Source organism: Clarias gariepinus, chromosome 18 (assembly GCF_024256425.1).
Source record: "Clarias gariepinus isolate MV-2021 ecotype Netherlands chromosome 18, CGAR_prim_01v2, whole genome shotgun sequence".
NCBI lineage: Eukaryota > Metazoa > Chordata > Actinopteri > Siluriformes > Clariidae > Clarias > Clarias gariepinus.
The window spans coordinates 28,325,975-28,352,249 of NC_071117.1; the positions used below are offsets into that span (position 1 = coordinate 28,325,975).

General features: G+C 40.8%; 1 protein-coding gene across 1 annotated transcript in view; it reads right to left on the reverse strand.

Annotated features, from left to right (window-relative positions):
• Window positions 1-11,036: 11,036 nt before the first annotated feature.
• Window positions 11,037-26,275, reverse strand: part of si:dkeyp-9d4.3 (caskin-1) — a 47,608-nt gene continuing 32,369 nt past the window's right edge. The window contains exons 11-21 of the mRNA XM_053477130.1: window positions 19,814-19,915; window positions 19,477-19,658; window positions 19,317-19,386; window positions 17,467-17,576; window positions 17,235-17,345; window positions 16,336-16,437; window positions 16,092-16,230; window positions 14,970-15,757; window positions 13,569-14,151; window positions 12,718-13,456; window positions 11,037-12,619 (exon numbers count right to left, since the gene is read on the reverse strand). Of these exons, the coding sequence (XP_053333105.1) occupies window positions 12,523-12,619; window positions 12,718-13,456; window positions 13,569-14,151; window positions 14,970-15,757; window positions 16,092-16,230; window positions 16,336-16,437; window positions 17,235-17,345; window positions 17,467-17,576; window positions 19,317-19,386; window positions 19,477-19,658; window positions 19,814-19,915 (3,023 nt within the window). The 3' untranslated portion in view covers window positions 11,037-12,522. The remainder of the gene's footprint in view (window positions 12,620-12,717; window positions 13,457-13,568; window positions 14,152-14,969; window positions 15,758-16,091; window positions 16,231-16,335; window positions 16,438-17,234; window positions 17,346-17,466; window positions 17,577-19,316; window positions 19,387-19,476; window positions 19,659-19,813; window positions 19,916-26,275) is intronic.

A 26,275-nucleotide genomic window follows, 5' to 3' on the forward strand; every position in this document is an offset into this window, starting at 1 on the left:
GTACAGACCCCCGGGGTCATATGTCGATTTTCTTAAAGAATTTGGACATCTGCCATCAAACCTACTGGTTAACTCTGACAAAGTGTTAATAGTAGGAGACTTTAACATTCATGTAGATGATGCTAACGACGCTTTAGCACTCGCATTTATGGACTTACTAAATTCCTTTGGGGTTAAACAAAATATAAATGGAGCAACTCACCGCTTTAATCATACGCTAGATTTAATTATATCCCATGGTATAGATGTCTCTAATATAGAGATCTTACCTCAAAGTGATGATATAACAGATCATCACCTCCTGATATATACTCTCCTCGTAGAACAGATTAGCTGTGTCTCCCCACGTTATCAATTTGTTAGAAATATGAATCCGACTACTAAAGACAGATTCACAAGTAATCTGCCGGATCTGTCCCAAATTCTTATTAGACCCCTAAATGCAGACGATCTGGATGAAATGACTAGCAGCATGGGCACTATTTTTACCAGTACATTAGACACTGTTGCTCCCATCAGATCAAAAAAAGTCAGAGATAAAACACTTGCACCGTGGTACAATACTCGCGCCCTAAAGAGAGCAACCCGTAACCTCGAGCGAAAATGGAGAAACACTAAATTAGAAGTTTTTTGAAATGCGTTTAAAGACAGTATGTGCAGCTATAGACAGGCTCTAACAACTCCTAGGACTGAGCATCTTAGCCAACTAATAGCAAGAAACCAAAACAATCCCAAGTTCTTATTCAGTACAGTGGCTCACCTAACAAAACCTAAGATGCCTGCAGAGAGTATCCCATCACAGTTTAGTAGTGAAGACTTTATGGACTTCTTTAATGAAAAAATCGATAGCATAAGGAAGAAAATAACAGAGGTTTAACGTCTAATAGCATCTCATAATCTAGTTCAGCCTAAAGTTTCACATTTAGATTTTCAGTGCTTTACAGGTGTAGGACAGGTAAAGTTTTATAAACTTATCACCTCAGCTAATTCAGCAACGTGCCTGTTAGACCCAATCCCAACCAGATTTTTAAAAGAAGTGATGCTTACGGTTGGAAAGCCACTTTTAAACATTATTAATTCCTCATTATATCTAGGTCACGTCCCTAAACCTTTCAAGTTGGCAGTTATTAATTCTTAAAAAATCTAATTTGGACGCAAATGAAATAACAAATTATAGACCGATTTCAAACCTCCCCTTTATATCAAAAATATTAGAAAAAGTAGTATCAGCTCAAATATGCACATTCTTGCAGGAAAACAACATCCTTGAAGAATTCCAGTCAGGTTTCAGGCCCCATCATAGTACAGAAACTGCACTAGTTAAAATTGCAAATGACTTGTTTTTAATTTCGGACCAAGGCTGCACCTCATAGATCGCTTACAAAATCACATAGGTATTCAGGAACAGGCATTAAAATGGTTTAGATCATACCTGTCTGATCGATACCATTTTGTAGATCTAAATGGAGAACTGTCTGGTGTAATGCCAGTGGAATATGGGTTCCCACAAGGGTCGGTTTTAGGACCTCTGTTGTCCTCAATATACATGCTTCCCTTGGGTAACATCATTAGAAGACATGGGATTAGTTTCCATTGTTATGCTGATGATACCCAATTATATATCTCAACAAAACCAGACAAAATACCTAAGTTGTCTAGATTAATCGAGTGTGTTCAGGACATAAAAGATTGGATGACCAATAACTTTCTTTTACTAAACTCAGACAAGACAGAGATTTTACTCATCGGCCCAAAAACCAGCACACAACAGCTTTCACAATTCAGCCTGCGTTTAGAAGGATGTACTGTTACTACTAGCTCAACAGTAAAAGACCTGGGCGTAATATTAGACAGTAACTTGTCCTTTGAAAATCATATTTCCAATATCACAAAAACAGCCTTTTTCCACCTTAAAAATATCGCCAAACTTAGAAGCATTTTATCCGTATCTCATGCAGAAAAGCTAGTTCATGCATTCATGACCTCCAGACTGGACTATTGTAATGCATTACTAGGTGGTTGTCCTGCATCCTTAATAAACAAGCTTCAGTTAGTCCAAAATGCAGCCGCCAGGGTTCTCACTGGATACAAAAAAATATGATTATAAAACCCCAATATTATCATCCCTGCACTGGCTACCTGTTCAGTTTAGAATTAATTACAAAATAGTATTACTTACATACAAGGCTTTAAATGGTTTAGCACCCACATACCTAACCAGTCTTCTGATACGCTATAATCCACCACGTTCCTTAAGATCACAAAACTCTGGACTTCTTGTAATTCCCAGAATTTCAAAATCTACAAAAGGGGGTAGGGCTTTTTCATATTTAGCTCCAAAGCTTTGGAATGGCCTTCCAGACAGTGTTCGGGGCTCAGACACAGTTTCCCAGTTTAAAAGTAGACTCAAGACGCATCTCTTTAATCTGGCATACACGTAACTCATCCCATAACTTCATACTTCAGTACATCTATCCTGAATGGCAACTACGCTAATTCTCTCCATCTGTTCTATACTTTTCTACCCATCCCGAGGCATCTGGAAATTGTACCAGCTTCAGTAGCACCAGCTTCAGCTAGATTCTGCTTTATGATGGTTGGAGCTACACATCCTGCTCCTGTGCTCCCAGTGATCCAGACCCCATCTGCCCTCTGCACCTACTGACTCCCTATGCTGAACTGGACTTCATGTTAATTTAAAGAATTTCTGTTATATTGTACTCTCAGCTGCATAACACACATGGTGTTATATCATCTCTATCTGTTATCACCCAAATGAGGATGGGTTCCCTGTTGAGTCTGGTTCCTCTCAAGGTTTCTTCCTATTGCCATCTAAAGAGTTTTTCCTTGCCACTGTCGCTATCACCCTTGGCCTGCTCATCAGAGACATTTCATTTATTCATCTCATTATTATCTAGACACATTTTCCTCACACATACACAATTTATTATTATTATTTTATTTTTTATTATTTTATTATTTTATTTTTTTATTTAATGAATTTCTTTCATTAAGGCAGACAACTTGTTTAAAACTCTCTCTTTTTTTTTTATTGAAATTGTTAAGCTGCTTTGAGACAATGACCATTGTTAAAAGCGCTATATAAACAAAATTGAATTGAATTAAAACTCAGCCATCTTATCAGTGAGTCAAAGACTCTTTTTTTCTTTGTTTTGCTTGCACACACACACAAATCACAATACGTCCTGAAGACAAAAAGATCTGAGGAATGTTTTGGGTTCACGTGCGTGCTACCACAGCTAAAGGTAAGGCGTACACGCGCTGTTTACCTGGTGCACGTGTTCTTGATGTTGCTGCACAGGTGCCTGCGGCCCTGAGGAAGAACATTCGAGCTGTGGTTCTTCATGCTGGCACGAACGACATCAGGCTGAGGCAGACGGAGATCTTGAAGAAGGACTTCAGGAGCCTGGTTGAGAAGGTCCGGAGCACATCACCCACGACAAAGATCGTCGTATCTGGACCACTTCCGACATTTCAGTGAGGAATCGAGAGGTTCAGTAGATTATTTGCCTTTAACGAATGGTTACAATCTTGGTGTCAACAACAGAGATTACCCTTTGTTGATAACTGGAATGTTTTCTGGGAGCGTCCTAGGCTCTACCGCACAGATGGCCTGCACCCTAGCAGAGCTGGAGCAGCGGTCCTCTCTGACAACATCTCCAGGACACTATGAACCATCTGACTGGCGGTAAGTCATACCTTAGATTCTTTAGATATCAGCCACAATACAACTCACCATACTAATAGATGCACACACATAGCTTGTACTATAGAAACTGTGTCTGTTCCCCGAATAGTGAGAAAAAAGAATAAATTTGTTAAATCCAGCCGAAACAATCTGGTAACCATTAAACCAGAAATAGGCCAAATAAGTAATCGAAATCTACCGCTAAAGTTTGGACTTCTCAACATTAGATCCCTTGCGCCTAAAGCACTTATTGTTAATGAAATGATCTCGGATTATTGCCTTGACGCACTCTGCCTCACCGAAACCTGGCTTAAACCAAATGAATACATTGGTCTGAATGAGTCTACTCCGTCAGGATATTTTTATAAGCACGAGCCCCGTCTAACTGGTCGCGGTGGTGGTGTCGCCACTATCTACAATGATGTACTCACGGTTACTCAGAAAATAAGGCCCAGGTTTAACTCATTTGAAGAGCTCGTCATTAATGTTGCACTTAATGAAATACATAATAAACCCGCGCTATTTTTTACAATGGCCACCGTGTACAGACCCCCAGGGCCATATGTCGATTTTCTTAAAGAATTTGGACATCTGCTATCGGACCTAATTGTTAACTCTGACAAAGTGTTGATAGTAGGTGACTTTAACATTCATGTAGATGATGCTAACGACACTTTAGCCCTCGCATTTATGGACTTACTAAATTCCTTTGGGGTTAAACAAAATATAAATGGATCAACTCACCGCTGTAATCATACTCTAGATTTAATTATATCCCATGGTATAGATGTCTCTAATATAGAGATTTTACCTCTAAGTAATGATATAACAGATCATCACCTCCTGATATATACTCTACCCGTAGAACAGATTAGCTGTGTCTCCCCACGTTATCGATTTGTTAGAAATATGAATCCAACTACTAAAGACAGATTCACAAGTAATCTGCCGGATCTGTCCCAAATTCTTATTAGACCCCTAAATGCAGACGATCTAGACGAAGTGACCAGCAGCATGGGTACTATTTTTACCAGAACATTAGACACTTTTGCTCCCATCAGATTAAAAAAAGTTAGAGATAAAACACTTGCTCCCTGGTACAATAGTCATACTCGCGCCCTAAAGAGAGCAACCCGTAACCTTGAGCGAAAATGGAGAAAAACTAAATTAGAAGTTTTTCGAATTGCGTTTAAAGACAGTATGTGCAGCTATAGACAGGCTCTAAAAACTGCTAGGACCGAGCATCTTAGCCTACTGATAGCAAGAAATCAAAACAATCCCAAGTTCTTATTTAGTACAGTAGCCCGCCTAACAAAACCTAAGATGCCTGCAGAGAGTACTCCACAACATTTTAGTAGTGAAGATTTTATGGACTTCTTTAAGGAAAAAATCGATAGCATAAGGAAGAAAATAACGGAAGTTCAACCTCTAATAGCATCTCATGATCTAGTTCAGCCTAAAGTTTCACATTTAGTTTTTCAGTGCTTTACAGGTGTAGGACAGGAAGAGCTTTATAAACTTATCACCTCAGCTAATTCAGCAACGTGCCTGTTAGACCCAATCCCAACCAGATTTTTGAAAGAAGTGATGCATACGGTTGGAGAGCCACTTCTAAACATTATTAATTCTTCATTATATCTAGGTCACGTCCCTAAACCTTTCAAGTTGGCAGTTATTAAGCCGCTCCTTAAAAAATCTAATTTGGACGCAAATGAAATAACAAATTATAGACCGATTTCAAACCTCCCCTTTATATCAAAAATATTAGAAAAAGTAGTATCAGCTCAAATATGCACATTTTTGCAGGAAAACAACATCCTTGAAGAATTTCAGTCAGGTTTCAGGCCCCATCATAGTACAGAAACTGCACTAGTTAAGATTGCAAACGACTTGTTTTTAGCTTCGGACCAAGGCTGCACCTCAATTCTAGTCTTGCTTGATCTTAGTGCTGCATTCGACACTATAGATCATAACATTCTCATAGATTGCTTACAAAATCACATAGGTATTCAGGGACAGGCATTAAAATGGTTTAGATCATACTTGTCTGATCGATACCATTTTGTAGACCTAAATGGAGAACTGTCTGGTGTAATGCCAGTGAAATATGGGGTCCCACAAGGGTCAGTTTTAGGACCTCTGCTGTTCTCAATATACATGCTTCCCCTGGGTAACATCATTAGAAGACATGGGATTAGTTTCCATTGTTATGCTGATGATACCCAATTATATATCTCAACAAAACCAGACGAAATACCCAAGTTGTCTAGATTAACAGAGTGTGTCCAGGACATAAAAGATTGGATGACCAATAACTTCCTTTTACTAAACTCAGACAAGACAGAGATATTACTCATCGGCCCAAAAACCAGCACACAACAGCTCTAACAATTCAGCCTGCGTTTAGAAGGATGTACTGTTACTACTAGCTCAACAGTAAAAGACCTGGGCGTAATATTAGACAGTAACTTGTCTTTTGAAAATCATATTTCCAATATCACAAAAACAGCCTTTTTCCATCTTAGAAATATCACCAAACTTAGGAGCATCTTATCCGTATCTGAGCAGAAAAGCTAGTTCATGCATTCATGACCTCCAGACTGGACTATTGTAATGCATTACTAGGTGGTTGTCCTGCATCCTCAATAAACAAGCTACAGTTAGTCCAAAATGCAGCCGCCAGGGTTCTCACCAGATCCAGAAAATATGATCATATAACCCCAATATTATCGTCCCTGCACTGGCTACCTGTTCAGTTTAGAATTAATTACAAAATAGTATTACTTACATACAAGGCTTTAAATGGTTTAGCACCCACATACCTAACCAGTCTTCTGAAACGCTATAATCCGCCACGCTCCTTAAGATCACAAAACTCTGGACTTCTGGTAGTTCCCAGAATTTCAAAATCTACAAAAGGGGGTAGGGCTTTTTCATATTTAGCTCCAAAACTTTGGAATAGCCTTCCAGACAGTGTTCGGGGCTCAGACACAATTTCCCAGTTTAAAAGTAGACTCAAGACGCATCTCTTTAATCTGGCATACGCGGAACTCATCCTATAACTTCATACTTCAGTACATCTTTTCTGAATGGCAACTACGCTAATTCTCTCCATCTGTTCTGTACTTTTCTACCCATCCCGAGGCATCTGGAGATTGTACCAGCTTCAGTAGATAAAGGCCAACCCTGTGAGGATCCTGAGGCATCCAGAGAAGGACCAGCTCCAGCTGAATTCTGCCTTATTATGATTGGAGCTACACATCCTGCTCCTGTGCTCCCAGTGATCCAGATCCCATCTGCCCTCTGCACCTACTGACTCATCCCTATGCTGAACTGGACTTCATGTTAATTTAAATAATTTCTGTTTATATTGTACTCTCAGCTGCATAACACACATGGTGTTATATTATCTCTATCTGTTATCACCCAAATGAGGATGGGTTCCCTGTTGAGTCTGGTTCCTCTCAAGGTTTCTTCCTATTGCCATCTCAGGGAGTTTTTCCTTGCCACTGTCGCCGTCACCGTTGGCTTGCTCATCAGAGAAATTTCATTCATTCATCTCGTTATTATCTAGAGACACTTTTCTTTTTTTTTTTTTTTTGTGAATTTCTTTCATCTTTGTGAAGCTGCTTTGAGACAATGACCATTGTTAAAAGCGCTATATAAATAAAATTGAATTGAATTGAATTGAATTCACTCCTATTTTTAACCTGCAGGTGCGCTTCATCAGATGACGTCACCTGACCGAGGTTATATATGCCAAGATTTGGTGTGTTAGATACACACATGCTTCACAACCGGCAACACTGAAAGATGTTCTCATAGTGTTTTCACGCAGCATCGGGTGTAACTTTTGTAAGGGAACACCAGTGAGCCAGTTAGACTGGCCAACATACACACCCATGCTATAACGTCAAAACAAGGGCGCTATTAGGTATTAGTAAACTAAGACTTGTTCGTTTTTCAAGTCAAAATTTCAAGTCAAATCTTTGCTCGTCTTGCAGAACACTCGCAAACCACTCTACTTGCAAACCGCTCTACTCTCAATCCGAGGTTCCACTGTATTCATAAGGCTAAGGAATTTGAGGATGGATCATGATTTTTGTGATAATATTAGTTTTAATAAATCATACCATAAAATGCCCTACTACTTTTTTTAGTAGACTACTAATTAAATAGTAAAAATAAATGTAGAAACGCATTTACACAGTCAATATCAAATGATATATGATCAATAACCCATTTCATTTTATTTATAATATATCCACTTTAGTTTAAAGAATGTTTATTTGATTTTGGCTAGAAACATAAAATACCTTTTTATTGTTGTAAATAATTAATGTATTACATTTTTAACGGATCTTTTGGGCCATTTTATATTTATTTATGCAGTTCTATTAAGATCTTTAGCAAGGTGCACATCAGTGAACTACCATAGGTATGATTCAGTGTTCTTATTTTAACATCACATATTTGTATCAGGGCTGTGTATGCTTCACTGTATTGTCAGTATGGCTTGCAATACCGTCGATTATTAACATTCTTTGGGAAAGAAGGAAAAATGTTGTTTGTACCAAGTAATGGTTTTACCCCTAAGTATACATAAAGTTTGGTGTTCCAAATAGTTTTATGTCAGCTGCTTCTTTGCCTATTGATGTTATTTTTGGGTATATTTATATAAAAAAAATTACCCTGTTATTGCATTATTTACTTTTTAGCTTTGTGTGACAGGTTATACTTGTAAAACAACCAGGCACTATTTCATGCTCAGTCTTCTGTGACAAACAAACATAAACAAAATACTCTTGAAATTCCTGTTTATGACAAAGCATTAAAAATAATGTCACCCCGTAATCTATGACTGGAGCAGATACATTTTATACAGGTTCGAAAATACAGTTTAGTAAGGCAAGTTTTAGGCAGGTCAGTTTAAATAATGTTTTGTGGAATTTAGGGATAGAAACTTTCATTTAATTTATTTCAAGATTAATTATTTCAAGACTGCTGCTTCTATCAACAGTCACATCATCAGTAAACACCAGTGAGCCAGTTAGACTGGCCACCGTACACACCCATGCTATAATGTCAAAACAAGGGCGCAAGCGTGATACTTGATACTCCGTTAAAAATACCATAGTAGAAAGTAGTAGGTATTGTATTTGTAGTAAGATTTGCAAGATTGAATATGGTACAAAAAAGGAAAATAGGTAAATCAATGACTGATATGTAGAAGTAAAATCACTACTATAAATAATAAATAAATAAATAAATAAATGCATTAGTCACTCTGTGGTTGGTTTTTTGCTCGCCATGCAGAAGGCCTGGGTTCAGATCCCAGTTGATTATCATGAGCTATAAACTGTCATTTTTAAAATTAAACAATAAGGTGTGAAACATTTCATTTTACATGTAATGTAATCTAGATTGTATTTGAGTTTTACAATCTAGGATATAAAGGGTATCCCAAAAAATTGTACATAAATTCGTTGTCTAACAGCATGAATTTTTGTAAACCATGGCCAATTCTTGCTCAAAATGATCTAAATAAAAAAATTAAAAAAAAAATGCTGAGCAAGAGATTATGTTAATGTGCACTTTAAAAGACAGGGTGCTATCTTAAATTACACCAAGGCTCTTAATTTGGGTGGAATAGGGCACAGTCATCAATGCTAAGCAGGTACTTACCTATCTTAGACAGCAGTGATTTAGATCTCTGACTTATTAGCATTTATTTTAAGATAGTCACTCTTAGAAAGGGTCTGAGGGCTTAACACTCACATAAAGCTGGGTATCGTCAGCATAGCAGTGGAAATAGAGACCATAAAATCAGAAAATATCGCTTAAGGGTCGCACAAATTTGATTTAATTAAATTCAATTTTATTTATATAGCGCTTTTAACAATGGCCATTGTCTCAAAGCAGCTTCACAAAAATAAAAATAAAAAACATTTTTTTTTTTTAAATATGAGTAATAAACAGGAGTGGTCCCAGTACAAAACACTGAGACACTCCCCAAGTAGTAGCTGAAGTCTTATTCCAATTACCACATATCTGAACAGCCTGAGTCCTGCTATTAAGATAAATGTGAGCCATTGCTAGACTGTTCCTTGTACACCAATGGCAGAAAGGTATTCTAAAAGGACTGAATGGGATACCGTATCAAAAGCATGGATCCATCCTGCCTCTTGTTCAGTCAACATTTCAGGATGCTGCTAGTGGTGGAACTTTTTAGGGAAGAATTTCTTGGCACAGTTTGGGCCCCTTAGTACCTCGGTTGCTGACCATTTCCATACTTTTATGACCACATTGTAGTGACTTCTGATGACCACTTCCAGCAGGATAACACACCACCTCACAAAGCTAAAATCATCTCATACTGGTTTCTTGAACATGACAGAGTTCACTGTATTCAAATGGCTTCTACAGTCACCAGATCTTAGTCCAATAGATTACGTTTGGGATGTGGTTGAATGGGGGATTCACATTATGGACGTGCTGCTGACAAATCTGCAGCATTTGTGTGATGCTGTCTGAGACTGTGTCTGACTTCCAAAAAAAAGCTTTTCCCCCTTCAGGAGTTTTTTATAATACAAGGTACTAACAAGCAGCTTGCATCCTTTGTTTAAAGTAGGCATGGTGATTTCTAAGACACTAGCAGATCACTCAGGTACTGTGGCGCAAGACCATTTAGTGCTTTATAGTCCTATATATAGCTATATAGTAGTTTTTTAAAAATCTATTTAACTATAGGAGCCAGTGCAGTATACAGTACATAAAATAGCAGTGATGGGCTTATGTCTTCTGGTTCTACTGAGGACTCTGGTCTCCTTTACTTGCATTGACTCCTCTTTAGACTGCATATTAAGGTTCTTATAAACAGCTATTTCAGCACTTTGATCAACTCTATCAACTTTTTCAAAAACTAACTTCTTCACAGCCAATTGTCCAATTACTTTTGAGTCTGGTAGATGTAGGAACTTTGTACAGTGGAACCTCGGATTGCGAGTAACATGATTTTTAATAAATCTTGGCTTGAAAAACGAGCATGTTTTGGTTTACGAGTACCGAGTAAGTTAGGGTATATATTTCCACAGCTCCAGCTCCACACTTCTGCGTAGAGTTTGTCCAGTTTTTTCTCCTATGATTTCTCAGGATTGGCTGAGTTAACTTGCCACTAGGTATAAATGAGTTGTGCTCATGAGTGGAATAGGAAACAAATCTGGGTGCATGCTGCTGTCAGATCAGGCATTCCTAAAACAGGCTTCAGGTTCAGCGTGGGCCCATATGGATAAATAAATGAATAAATGTGCTTTATGTCCATAATTCATAAAGTTTATTTATCATACTTCAACATACTCTCAATATGCTTTACAGGGAAGAGGTCTCCAAAGATCATTTCACCAGGGTCACACACATGAGCCAGTTGAGCATTTACACAAAATAACTCGGATATTACATAGATATATAATTAGTTTTTACAGTGTATATGTTTTAACTCTCTAACATCCACCTTTAGAAGAATTAATAAAACATGATAACAGATTGTCAAAAAACTAAAATTATGGAGTTGATAGAAATATTGCTCTGTAATTATATAACATACACTAAATTGTGTTTTTTGGCCGCTATTGCCTTGACTGCAAGCTCTCTGAACCAGTGCATATGCAAGACATAAAAACTTATCTCATTTTGCATCTTAAACACATACATTTACACCCACACACCCACCCGTGTGCACGCACACACACACACACACAAAGAGTAAGAGAGGGCTGTATTCAGAGTTCAATGCAGGTTTAATATTGAAACTGTTCATTCAGACTGCAGAATCACGTGCTACTCAGAAGTTACTGGAGAGTTATGCACAGTTTGCCTAAAACAAAGGTTTTTCTCTAAACCTCTAACTGTGGACTCTGAGTACGACCCATAATGCTTGTTCACATTAATTGGGACAGTAGGGGAGCTTGGTGCATTCCAAATCCTACTCTGTAATCTATATGTCACATTTACACTACATCACGCTGCATCTATAAATGATAATTTATAAATGACACTGTCCTATCTGCTGAAAACTTGGATTTGTCGATGCAAAGAGTTCACAGTTATACACATTCACACACACAAACAACTACAGTGACAACATAAGGATCACAACATCTTTTTTTTTTTTTTTTTTTTTTTGCTTTAGAATATGGATTCAAAGGGGAACCCATTAAATGGCTTCTCCTACCTTTTTACCTAGCAATATTCGTCAACTTTTAATGTACCATACTTTTTAAAATGTATCTTGCGTTCCCCTTTGAAATATGTGTTAGAGACACACCTTGTAGCCAGCTTCACAGTAAAGCACAAAAAGGTGATTCCAATTATTATTATTTAAAAAAAAATAATATGCAAATGTTGATCGCAAGTGAAGGAAGCCCAAACTTAGTACACACATAAAACATACACGCACATACACTCTGATACATTGCTAGCATTTCATGACCTTAACAAGGTTTAAGTAGCATTTAAAAGCATTTCATTGTGCTTAATCTCTGGAAGCAGCATAAGAGTAGTCCATACCTCCTGGCTCCAAAGGCTTCACCAAACGTAACTGTTTCTGGATTTAATAGTTTAAACCCTGGATCTCTGCCACCTAAAAGCTTCATAACTTTTATTCTTCATAACATCAGTAAATGTTTTAATCATATTGTTTAGCATAATTCCCCCTTAAATTCCTGTGATTATTAAAGCATGGCTTTAAACAGATCTGTCGTCACATGAACAATCTGCTGTGCTTTTATGTCTATTTTTTTTGTGCTTATTTGTTTTTAATCCAGCATGGCATCCAACTGGTCAGCAAGGTCATCAAACATGCTTCCAATGTCATCAAGAATGTTCACTGTGCTTTTATTTTCAATCGCAGAACTGAAAGACAAAAGAGAAAAACAAGAATGTAAGAGTTCTGAGTTTAACAAGATTCTTATATGTATTAATTGTAATATTTAATGAAGAACAAAAAGTACTTGTCTTTAGTCATGATCCTTTCCTCTACAAACTCCAGTGCTGCAGCTAAGGAGGCGCTGGTCTCATCCAGCCTTAGCTGGTTAATTTCTTCTCCATGAATTCTGACTTCATCCGATCCGCTGGCATTTGGCGCCCCCTTTTGAATTTCTTCTCCAATTACACCAGCATCTTGTGTTACGCCTTCGATCTCTCCCTCAATCGGCATCTGTCTGGCCACACCCACCTTCTTGTGCCTCATCAGCACCTGCCCTGACTCCTCAGTGACCCTTGTGACTTCATTGGATGTCCCCATCTCTTTCCCACTGATGACTGCTAACTCCCTTCTCTGTCTCTTCTGCTCACCAGCCTCATGTTTTTCCACCTCTCGTGGCTCTACCTCAAAAGGACTAGGAATGTCCACTGACAACCCTGCCATGAAAGATCTTGGGGGCTTGACTGGGGCAGATCCGCACCCGGGGGTAGAAGGAGTTTGTGGCGTTTGGGGGCTCTGAACAGGAGACGTCAAAGGTCGTGGAGACAAAGTTTGAGATTCTGCTAGTTTTGGAATCAGGGTAGATGGACTAAGTACAGGGTGCTCAACTTGCTCTGTGAGAACAGTAGGAGAGTGTGGGTGTGTGTTTAGGTCACTGGGTGGGCTAAGTGTGTGAGCTGGTAGGGTCTTCATTTTGATTGGTTTAGGAAGTGTAGGAGGTGGGCTTGGCTTTGAAGACACAGGTGGAGGAACTTTTTTACCATCCACTAAAAAAATAGAGAAAATTATGTTAAAAATCTAAAAATAAACAAACTGGGTATCTGTTTTAGGGTTTTTTTTTGTTTGTTTGTTTGTTTTTCAATGTGAATTTAGCAATACCTGTGCTGTGTGTGTTCTCTGGTCCTGGAAGTGGGACTCTCCTGGTTGGAGTGGGGGGCTCAGCCTTCCTGAGCCCTAGAGCTGGTTTGGGGGAAACTGGAGGCTTTAGAGCTCGTCTGAAATCATCACTCATATCGCTTTCCCTATATAAACTTTCTACCTCTGAAACAGGTCTTACACGAATAACAGGATCTGGTCCAGCTCCATCATCCCTATGAGTGGGTGCTGTTACTTTTGGCCGTCGTCTCACAGTGCTGGTCTCGGTGAGCTGAAACCTCTCACCACCTGAATTGTTAGGTGTACGGGACCTCCTCAAGGTCGCTGTGGCATCAACACGTGACCACTCTTCTTGAGTGAGCATGGAGCGGGGGCGGGGCTCTGGAGTTCGCCTCACAGGGGGTCTTTCTACTGGTTCATGAGGAATTTGTGAAGATTTGTTAATTTCACCATGTTGTGTGCTTTCTTGCTGGTCAGTGGAATTCTCGTGGTCAGCTATGGGGCCACTGATGGTGCGACGGCGGCTCTGGATCTCATCATCTAAACTCAGGGCATCCCGGTTTCGTCTGAGGATGTCCGGGCTTGCCTGGTGGACGGGGCAAATATGCAAAATATGCATTTTAGAATCTTGAGTATGGAAATACAGGGTGACACAAAAAAACTGGAACTTTTTTACAATCCAATAAAACTAGAAGTGATAAAAGAAATAAATTTTATTGCCCATTTCACTGATCCATGATTACTAAAATGGCGGAGTGTTTACTTGATAAATGTCACTACCACCTGCTAATGGCTACCAATACGCATTTAAAAAATTCCCGTTATTCTGTGTCACCTTGTACAACAATGAATTGATATTGACCCATCCATCAAGGAATCTCTGTAGTTCAATAAGGGACCAAGGAGGCTAATGGTGACTATTTTATTATAATTCCCATTAATAAGTGGTTAGACCATAAATCAACATTTACACGCAAATTCACAAACTATGCTAACTAAATGGCAATTAGCCTAATCTGCATGTCTTTGGACTGCGGAAGGAAACCTTAGTACCCGGAGGAAAGCAAGCACCAAGCAAGGGGAGAACCTGCACACACACCCTTCAAAGGCACACATTCAAAGGCAGGATTTGAACCTGGACCCTGAAAAGCAATGTCAAAGTGCTAAACACTAAGCCACCGTGCTGCCAGTAAATTATTATACTAATTTCAATTCATTTTATTAACTTTACCATGTTCTTATTATCAATATAAACCATATGTTAACAAAAACACGAGAATGTACCAGTATAGATAAAAACTGCATCTTGTTCTTAGCTGTTTATCTGTTAATTCTAAACAATATATTTGTATTCAGTTACATCTAATGTATATGTTGTTGTTAATTTTATAATGATAATCTTACCTGCAAGTAATTTCGGCTAGCATCTTTGGCTCTGCCTCCTAAAGTGGACATTTCTAACATGGCAGCAATGTCTCGAACACTTCCTCCTAAAACCCCTGATTCGGACGCAGGGCCACAGTCACTTCGGCGTCGTTCTCTATATGTAACACTTAGAAACGAATCGCAAGGTTCGCCTTGGTTAACCTCGCCCTCATTTTGCAAATTCCCTGTGGAGATGGAGGAGCAAGAGCGCTTTGGCGGAGTTGGGGGTCGTGTCTTCCTTCGAGGTCGTGTCGTGGCAAAAGACTGGCTACGGTTTACTCCTCCAACATCCAAGGATGACGTAGTACGGTTGGATCCACCCACTGTGGCGTACTTCATTGATATGTCAGGGAAGGGCGGGTCTTTCCGTCTGGGTAAAGGAGGTGTGCCATCTTCATCTTCATCAGCTGCGTTTTCTTGGGGAAGACAAAGCAATGGGACTTGGTGAACTTGAGAATTCGAGCAAGACGAGGAGCTTTTGACTTTTGTGGGTGTATGTGGTGGTGTGTGGGATGGACTGCTGGATGACACAAGCTTTTTTAGGGGAGGTGGAGCATTTGCTCTCTGTATTCCCCGTCCCTGGGTGGTATGCCGTGGAGAGCTACGTCCTTCTGTTCCTTTGCGCATCCTTGGAGCAGGGGTGGATTCTGGAACGGCTTGGTCTTTCACGGTTGTGCTTTCTTCTGTCTGCCTTTCCTTACTGAATGTTTCTTCTTTTGGAGGTTCTCCCAGGCGGTTAACAGCTAACATTAACTTCTTCTGATGCCCTGCAATGCAAAGAGATGAATGGAAAATACTTTGTTGATAAAGTTACACTCTTAACTATGGTGCAGAAAACACTCTTTCTTGAAGTTATGTTACCAAGAAACTAAAAGTTTCCCCTGTCAAACTCACTAGGCTGAACTTCCTGATTCAGAAAGGCACTGAGCACAGGAGACTCCTTCCAGAAATAAATGTCTTATCACAAATTTTTTTTTTTTTTTTTACCATATAGACAGTTAACACAGTGATTGACAGTTTACTACAGGTAGAGGTTTAATTAAAAAAACAAAAAGGAACAACTTTAAGCTAAAATTATTTTAGAACTTGACTCTTGAGTACCCAGCTTGGTGATGCCGATCTCCTGCAAGTCCTCCAAGGTAATGTCACTGACAAAGTCCATGTTGTCATATCCATTTTGGACCAAAGTCTGATAGTACTGACTAAGTCCAATCAGGGACAACCACTCAGCTAGGCTAGTCTACAGGAACAGAAGAACAAGAAGGCCATAAGGATTACCTGTCTCCCGAATGATAGGAAAAAATGCAATGTATTAAATTCAAGTACATTTTGCGAATTGGCTTACAGTTTTCTCTTTAGGTATCCAGTCAGGAATGCTCAGCTTGGCAATCTCGGACAACATCTTTTTTCTGTGTCCAGGTTTTGTCACCCCGATTGCTGTGAGATCCTGGAGTTCAAAAATGACAAGATCCAGTTATAGTGTTGCCATTTAACTGTTGTGTTGTAGTCCTATGGCTTCCCCCATCATTATTTATTGTGGATGTACAATACGACAGATAGTTACATACAGATAAACATTTAAAGATTAACAGTGCAAACATTTGTAACAGTTAATGCTACATTAGGCAGTTGCTTTGATGTTGCTCGGTGGTTGCCAAAAGGCTGTTTGCTCTGATGTTCCAGCTGTTTCTAAGGTGGTATCTCATTCTTAATGAATTGCAAGATGACCATGACATCTATTTTGTGTGGGTAGTAATTGCTAGATTGTTGATGTGATATTTCAGGTCCTTGTTTGGTTGTTGCTAAGTCATCCCTAAACTCGTCCTATGTGGTTGTTATAATGTTCCAGGTGGTTGCTGGGGTGTTACTACTGTAGGTGGTTGCTATAAGAATAATAGGTTGTTGCTAATTTGCTGCTAGGTGGCTGGAGGCTGTTGCTAAGTGTTTGTTATGGGGTTGCTAAGCTGTAGCCTTGGGATTGTCAGGTACCTCATTTTGTGATATTTTAATGGTTTGCTGCAGAGTTACTATGATATCCCATGTGTTTTCTAGGTTGTTGCCATAGTATACCAGATGAGTATCAGGAACTTGATAGTTTTTTTCTGCGATATTCCATATGGTTGATACAGTGTTGCTGTGTGGTTGCTATGAAATCTTAGGTAGATGCTAAAAAGGCGCTAGGATACTTCTATGTGCTTGCTATTGTATAGCCCTGATATATAGCATGCAAGTGTGTATAAGTACCTCTGATGTCATTCTGCTGATGGTCTGAAGGTCATATCCTGCTGTCAGGAAGTTTGTGGTGTAAAACTGCAGCTGAGCGCTATTAAGCCATTCAGCTACAGCCTCTGAACTCTGCAACATCAACAATTTAGATGTTCTTGATACACAACTTGTATTTACCACATTTATTATTATATCTTTTTATTGTTTCCATATAAACCAACGCTTTGAAAATAAACCCACAGACACTTGCCTTGCTTTCTGTTGCGACACTGTCTTTTCTCTGTAGTAAAGGATCAACAAATGTTTTTTTCTTTTCTGGACGTGGGCCACCAGTTGCACTCTGGGTAAGTTGCGAGGAAGCTTCGGCACACAACAAAATGTTATTACAACAACCCAAGGAATTTTTACCAAATGTTGCATATAAAAAATTTGTTGTTGGTCTTTCGGCTGCTCCCGGCAAGGGGTCGCCACAGCGGAATATCCAGTCCGCACTACAACTTGGCACAGGTTTTACGTCGGATGCCCTTTCTGACGCAACCCTCCCATTTTATCCGGGCTTGGGACCGGCACTGCATCCAACCAAGGGACTTAAAAATAGTGGTTTTTTTTCCCCTTCACTGTTATACAAATAGGGCAATTTTAAGAAATGGAAATAATCTATTTGAAGCATATTTTAAATATATATTTTGCTGCATAAATAGTTGTAATTAATAGTCTAAGCCCGCCTCTTAAGAATTGACCACAAGTTCTCAATAGGATTAGGATCTGGGGAGTTTCCAGGCCATGGACCCAAAATTTCAACATTTTGGTCCCCGAGCCGCTTAGTTATCACTTTTGCCTTATGGCACGGTGCTCCATTGGGCTGGAAAATGCATTGTTCTTTACCAAACTGTTGGAATTGTCGGATTGTTGGAAGAAGTTGCTGTTGGAGGGTGTTTTGGTACCATTCTTTATTCATGGCTGTGTTTTGGGGCAAAATTGTGAGTGAGCCCAATCCCTTGGATGAGAAGCAACCCCACACATAAATGGTCTCAGGATGCTTTACTGTTGGCATGACACAGGACTGATGGTAGCGTTTCTTCTCGGAACAAGCCTTTTCCCAGATGCCCCAAAAAATCGGAAAGAGGCTTCATCTGAGAATATGACTTTGCCCCAGTCCTCAGCAGTCCATTCAACATACTTTCTGCAGAAGATCAATCTGTCCCTCATGTTTTTTTTTTGGAGAGAAGTGGCTTCTTTGCTGCCCAGAAGCCTTCTTAACAAGAATTGAACCTCTTTCCTTGAAGTTCTTGATGATCCTATAAATTGTTGATTTAGGTGCAATCTTAGTAGCCACAATATCCTTGCCTGTGAAGGCATTTTTATGCAATGCAATGATGGCTGCACACGTTTCTTTGCAGATCACCATGGTTAACAATGGGACAACAACGATTTCAAGCATCACTTTCCTTTTAACATGTCAAGTCTGCCATTCTAACCCAATCAGCCTGAAATAATGATCTCCAGCCTTGGGCTCGTCAACATTCTCACCTGAGTTAACAAGATGATTACTGAAATGATCTCAGCAGGTCCTTTAATGACAGCAATGAAATGCAGTAGAAAGGTTTTTTGGGGGGATTAAGTTAATTTTCATGGCAAAGAAGGACTAGGCAATTTATCTGAACACTCTTCATAACATTCTGGAGTATATGCAAATTGCTATTATAAAAACGTAAGCAGCAATCTTTGAGAGAAATTAATGCAACTCTGAATGGAAATAAATTTCCATTCTGAGCAATGAAGGTAAGCTTATCGAAACAATGCCATGGTAGTAATCAAAGCAAAAGGCACTCCAAAAAAATATTACAGTGTGTGACTTTCTTTTTTTGACTGGGCAGTGTATTATGTTTAGTGGTTATTATTCGTCTTAAATGACATTGCATAGTTTGTTTGCAAGAAAAATAAGCTCAAGTTAAGCTTATGTAACTTCTGAAAAGAATCTGTGGCTGTTTCTGAGATGTCACTAATTACATTATTTCTAAATACACACTTTTTGGATCTTGAAAATATATACTGTAAATAAAACGAAAGCCGACTTGACTTGACTTGACCAGAGGATACCTGCACTAGGTTCCTGCTCCAGAAGATGTTCTTTCGCTTTGGCCGACTGAGACAACACGGTGGCCAGCAACTACAAACAAACACACACAAAAACAACCTTGTAATGGGAGAAACAATATTTTTAAGCATTTAGCATTTAGAGTTAGTGTGTTTGTCGAACCTTAACTCCCTCTGCCTGTGCATGTAGCCCAGGCACATTTACTCCATGCGTGTTGATTCCTGGGGAATGTGTTGGTGTAGTTGGGACAGGCACGGGCGAGCTTGCAAGATGAACGTTTGCGTTGTCCACTGAACCACTGACTGATGAGCGCCCGCTGGTCAGACTCCCTGTGCTGCCACCACCTAGTGTACAAGTGAAGAACAACAAATGTACATACTGTAAAACAAACCAACAAATAACTAGGGTGCTCTTTGTGTTTAGGTTAAATTCTACTTTTTAAAACATCTAAACTAGTCAAAAATCCCACCGCTTCCACTCCAGTCAAACAGCTCCATACCTGCTAAAGGTTTCCTCAAGACCCAGATCTCCTCGCTGGAACTGCTCTGCTGGCCACTTAACGTCGGGGAGCCATGGGGACTGGACACAGAACCTCGGGAACCTGAAACACAAACATTTGTACACATGCCAGTATTCCACTGGCAAAACATTTATATAAAGAAAAAGCAGGACAACATATTTAACGAACCAAAGTTCAGAATACAGATCTTATAGGGAATTTACAAAAAAAGTATAAAATAATGTGCTTATTTTTTCCACATAATTAAAAAATACATGACTAAACATATATATATATATATAAACCTATCTTTTTTTTTTTAAATAATGTTCTGTATTTACATTTTTTTCTGTATTATAATCAAATGAATTGGGATCATGCAAACAAAAAACTGTCTTCCGGTAAACCTGAGCTGCTTTATATTGAAATTTTTGTTCGTTTTGGCTCAGTCAGGATTGTTGTGGTCGTCTTTAAGCTACTGTTTGCTGATTCATGAAATATGAACGGTTCTTGGCAGCCGACTCGGCCTTACAGACGTGACTATAAATCAGGTTAGAGAAGGCATTTAATCCAGCAAGTGATATTAACTCTCAGAGGTGATCTATATAGCTTCTCTCATTTTAATTCTGTTTACTGAGGCTGTATCTTTCCACTATGTGATTTTAGACACTTTGAAAGACTGAAAGCAGTTAGGTTAATTAAAATAAATTAAAAAAAAACTTAGAAAAAAAAGCATGACTTGCAATACACATTTACAATTTATTTCTGGCTCAAAAGTTATAACGTCTCCCAGTCCGAAACCGAGTTTTGCTGTTAATTAGGAAAATTAGCAATTACATAATGGAATTTTAAAATAACTTCATTGTTTATAAAAGACTACACTCTCTGAAACTATGTCTTGGACAATCACAATTCCAAAATATTCTAAAATACTATCTTAAGCTCCAGCCCACAAGAAGTGATAAGCCTGTTGCAGTCATATTGTTAACAAATATAAAAAAAATCACACATGTCTGATTAGAAATAATTTTGTTTAGGGCTAATACACAAAAAGTATGTTTTGCTTATTTTGCAAATTATCTCAAATTTAATTGGAAGGGGATAAACAATGTAAGCACATTTGGTCACATGTAGGCAAATAATCCCTATACGACCTGTACTTTAGCATTCATACACAACAGTCAGCCATAACATTAAAACCATCCGCCTAATATTAAATATAAAATTCCCCTTGTGCCACCTAAACAGCACTTCATCAAACCTCTGAAACTATCTCTGTCAGTTCTCACAGACCAAGATGCTTTTACTCACACAGCAGAGGCAGATCTCCCAGAAACCTCATCTACCCTCCAGTACTGTCTCATTGTCCTGCACTGGTGGTAGGTGGGCTCTGGAACTGCCAATCTGCTGTAAAGAAAGCAGACTTTATCTCTGCCCTAGCTACTCATTACTCTTTTGACTTTCTGGCACTAACTGAGACCTGGATATCTCCTCAGAACTCAGCTACACCGGCTGCCCTATCCTCTGCCTATGCATTCTCTCACACTCCACGAGAAACTGGCAGAGGTGGTGGTACGGGTCTCCTGTTGTCCAAGAGATGGTCCTTCTCGCCTATCACCCTGTCTCATCTCAGTTTTTCATCATTTGAATTTCATGCAGTTAAGATAACCTCTCCAATTAACCTCCACATCTTAGTTATTTACCGTCCTCCTGGCTCTCTAGGAAACTTTCTAGATGAAATGGACATACTTCTTAGTCTTTTTCCTTCTGCTAACACTCCTCTCACTGTTCTAGGAGATTTCAACCTTCCATCTGATAAACTCCAATCCTCTTTCCTTCTCCCTCTTCTTAACTCGTTTTCTTTAACTCTAAACAGCTGCCCTCCTACACACAAGGCAGGAAATTCTCTCGACCTTGTTTTCTGCCGCCCTTCACCAAATTCAAATTCAAATTTTATTTGTCACATACACAAACATACACAGTACGAAATGTAGTGAAATGTATTATACGACTGCCATTGACCCTAAAAGAGAGTTAAATTTTACAATTAAGAAATAAATATGAATAAAAGAAATACGATAGAAATTAAATTACAAAATTAAATTAAACTAGGAAAAATAGAACTAAAAATAAAAATAGAAATGTGCTATGAAAAAATAGAACTAAAAATAAAAATAGAAATAGGATGTACAAAATAGAAATATACTGTGCAAATTGAAATATACTTTACGGTGTGTGCAAATATGCATGGAACAAAGTGTCTTAGTGCAGAGGTTAATAAAGTGACTTTGTGCACTGGTCCAGGATGTAAACGTAAAACTGTAAAATGTAGTGTAGTTGTGAAGGTAGGTGTGCAAAGTTATTAAAGTGACTTTGTGCAATGGTCCAGGATGTAACGTACGACATGTAGTGTATATATGAAGGAAGGTGAGCGTGTAATTGTCCATAGTGTTCATGGATGTAAGAAGATTGATGGATTTGACCAATTATGAAAATATTGTGTAGTTCTGCATAGTGGTGTGGTTGTGGTTGAGAGACCTTATCGCCTGCGGGAAGAAGCTCCTCCTCAGTCTCTCTGTGTTGGCCTTCAAGGAGCGGAATCGCTTCCCAGACCGCAACAGAGTAAACAGTCCGTTATTGGGGTGGCTGAGGTCCTTCACGATCTTCCTGGCCTTGGTCAAGCACCGCTTGTTGTAGATCGAGTGCAGGTCAGGGAGCTCGATGCGGATGATGCGCTCAGCTGATCGCACCACCCTCTGTAGAGCTCGTCTGTCCTGCATGGTGCTGTTCCCGAACCAGGTCGTGATATTTCCCGTCAGGATGCTCTCGATGGTGCAGGAGTAGAAATTCCTGAGCACCTTGGAGGGCAGTCTAAAGTCTCTCAAGCGTCTGAGGTGGTAGAGACGCTGCCGGGCCTTTTTTACCACGGTGTTGATGTGACAGGACCATGCCAGGTCCTGCGTGATGTGAACACCGAGGTATCTGAAGCTGTCCACTCTCTCCACTGGGCTCCTGTTGATGACGGGGGTCTGGTAGTTCCTCACCTGCTTTGTACTAAAGTCCACTATCAGCTCCTTTGTCTTACTGACGTTCAGGAGGAGATTGTTCCTCTGGCACCAGTTCTCCAGATTTCCAACCTCCTCCAGGTAGGCCGTCTCATCATTGTTCGTGATCAGGCCCACCACAACAGTGTCGTCAGCGAACTTGATGATGGTGGTGGAGCTGGTAGTGGCCACGCAGTCGTGGGTGTACAGAGAGTACAGCAGGGGGCTCAGAACACAACCCTGGGGGGCTCCAGTGCTGAGAGTGAGAGGGGCTGAGACATGTCCGCCCATCCTTACTGCCTGTGGTCTGCCAGTTAGGAAGTTGGAGATCCACTGACACATAGATGAGCTGAGTCCCAGGTGCTCCAGCTTGGTGGTAAGTGTGGAGGGAATTATGGTATTAAATGCAGAACTGTAGTCGATGAAGAGCATTTTCACATAATTCCCCCTCCGAGTGTCCAGGTGAGTGAGAGATGTATGGAGGAGATGAGAGATTGCATCGTCCGTGGAACGGTTTGGACGATAAGCGAACTGTAGTGGGTCGAGTGTGTCTGGTAGTGAAGAGATGATGAAGTCTCTGACCAGGCGTTCAAAGCACTTCATCACTACTGAAGTGAGGGCTACAGGGCGATAGTCATTGAGTGAAGCAGGATGAGGTTTCTTTGGGACAGGAACAATGATGGACTCTTTGAAGCATGTGGGGATCACCGACTGAGATAAAGAGATGTTGAATATCTCAGTGAACACAGGTGCTAGCTGGTCTGCGCAGGCTCTGAGGAGACGGCCTGAGATGCCGTCTGGTCCTGCTGCTTTCCTGGTGTTCACTCTCTTGAAGGCTCTCCTCACGTCGTGCTCGGTGATGATGAACGCGCTTCCGGTGCTGGCAGTGACTTCCTGTCTGCAGCCGTTAGCGCCGCTAGCATTAGCATCGCTAGCGTCCTTAGCTGCAGCCTCGAAGCGAGCATAGAAAGTGTTCAGCTCATCTGCCAGAGACACGTCTGCGTTTATCATACCGGATGTTGGTGCTTTATAATCCGTTATTGTTCTCAATCCCTGCCACAGGCTCCTAGAGTCACTCTGTTGGAGTTGTGACTCTAGTTTCCTCCCGTAGCGCTGCTTCGCCTCTTTCACCGCCTTCCGGACGCTGTATGACGCAGCCTTGTACGGTTCCATGTCCCCCGACGCGAGTCCCGTGTTGTAGGCAGCGGTGCGAGATCTCAGAGCATCGCGGATGGTTTTATCCACCCACGGCTTCTGGTTGGGAAACGTTTTAATAGTCTTTTTTTCTACGGTATCGTCCGCTAGTTTCCCGATGAATCCCACAACCGCTTCCGTAAACACGCTGACGTCACCATCGGAGCTGTTTCTGAACATGTCCCAGTCTGCGTCATCGAGTGCGTCCTGTAACGCGGCCACCGATTGGTCCGTCCAGCGCGCGACCTCCCTCTGAACCGGAACTTCCTGTTTCAGCCTTTGTTTGTATTTTGGCATGAGGAAGATGGCGGCGTGGTCGGATTTACCAAACGGTGGACAAGATTGTGCCTTGTAGCCGTCCTTGACCGTTGTATAGCAGTGGTCCAGTGTCCTTTCGCCCCTGGTGGGGCAGGTGATATGCTGATAAAAGTTTGGCGCTGCGCGTTTGAGGTTGGCACTATTAAAGTCCCCCGCCACAATAAGCGCAGCGTCCCGGTGTTGTGTTTGTTGCTGTGTGAGTGCCTCATGCAGCTCGCATAAGGCAGTGTCCGTGTCCGCTTGTGGTGGAATATAAACGGCGCTGATTATGACCGATGTGAACTCCCGAGGAAGGTAAAAAGGACGACACATGATGGACAGTAGTTCCAGGTTGGGTGTGCAGGAGCGTGTGAGAGGAACAACGCTCGCGCTGTTGCACCAGCTGCTGTTCACCATTAAACACACGCCGCCTCCCCTTGACTTCCCCGAGTCCCGCGTCCTGTCCATGCGGTGAACCGAGAAGAACTCGGCCGGCTGGATGGCGTGGTCCGGCACCGCTGGGTTCAGCCATGTCTCGGTGAAGCAGAGGAGATTGCAGTCCCGAATGTCTCTCTGGAACTTTATCCTGGCCCTGAGGTCATCGAGCTTGTTTTCCAGTGACTGGACGTTGGCGAGCAGGATGCTAGGCAGAGGTGTGCGGTGTGCACGGGCTCTCAGCCTGTTCCTGACGCCGGCTCGTTTCCCTCGGGGCCGCCGCTTCGCGTCGCGTCCTTTGTTGTCCCTCAGGATCTCACTCGGCCAGCTCGGATCCGGAGTTAAAAACGTCGAATTGTGAGTACATTGTATACCAATAGAAACAAGAGTGTCTCTATCATAACTAATGTACCCCATGGTGGTAATTTTGCCGGTTTTAAAACGCTGTAAACTAACTTAAAGAACAAAAACAAAGAAAAGGTGGTCGGAGCAGTCGTGACGGCAGCCGACCTCACCGGCGCCATCTTTGAAAGGTCACAGATATCACTACTATTCCTCTTCATAAATCTGATCATTACCTGATCCTTCACCATAACCCTTCCCATTCTATGTAAACCTAACCACCAAAATGTCTCTTTTACCCGCAAAAACCTTCACTCTTACCAGACTCTTCTTTCCAAATTCTCATGTGATGTGACTTCTGCCAAAACTACCTTCTTCAGACAAAAGTTGGAAGCCTCTGCACATGATCCTGGCAAACTCCACAACATCTTCTCCTCACTACTCAACCCACCGACTCCTCCTGGCCCTTCCTCTCTGACTGCTGACGATTTTGCCACATTCTACGATGGGAAGATTGCAGCAATCCGCCAGTCCTTCGCTCTCAACCAAGCTCCTACGGCAGAACCTCAGGACCTTTCCCTACCTCCTTTAGCAGAATTTTCCAACCTGTCGTCTGATGAGATTCAACAGATCATCTCGTCATCTAACCCCACCACCTTTTCATTAGACCCAATCCCTTCCACAATGCTCCAGGCCATCTCACGGGACCTCCTTCCCTTCACCACAGCCATCATCAACCAATCCATATCATCTGGTCATGTTCCTGCCGCTTTTAAGAAGGCGAGGGTTATTCCCATCCTCAAGAAACCCTGCCTGGACCCATCAGAAGTTAACAACTATCGCCCGGTATCACTGCTCTCTTTTATTTCCAAAATACTTGAAAGAGCCGTTTATAATCAAATGTCTCTTTATCTCTCACAGAACAACCTTAATGACCCACACCAATTTGGATTCAAAGTGGCACATTCCACAGAGACTGCCCTTCTGTCAGTCACTGAGAAGCTCCATGCTGCTAGATCTGCTAAACTGTCATCTGTCCTCATCCTCCTGGACCTGTCAGCTGCATTTGACACGGTGAACCACAAGATTATATTATCTATTCTTACAAGCCTTGGAATTTGTGCAAAAGCGTGGCAACGGTTTGCTTCTT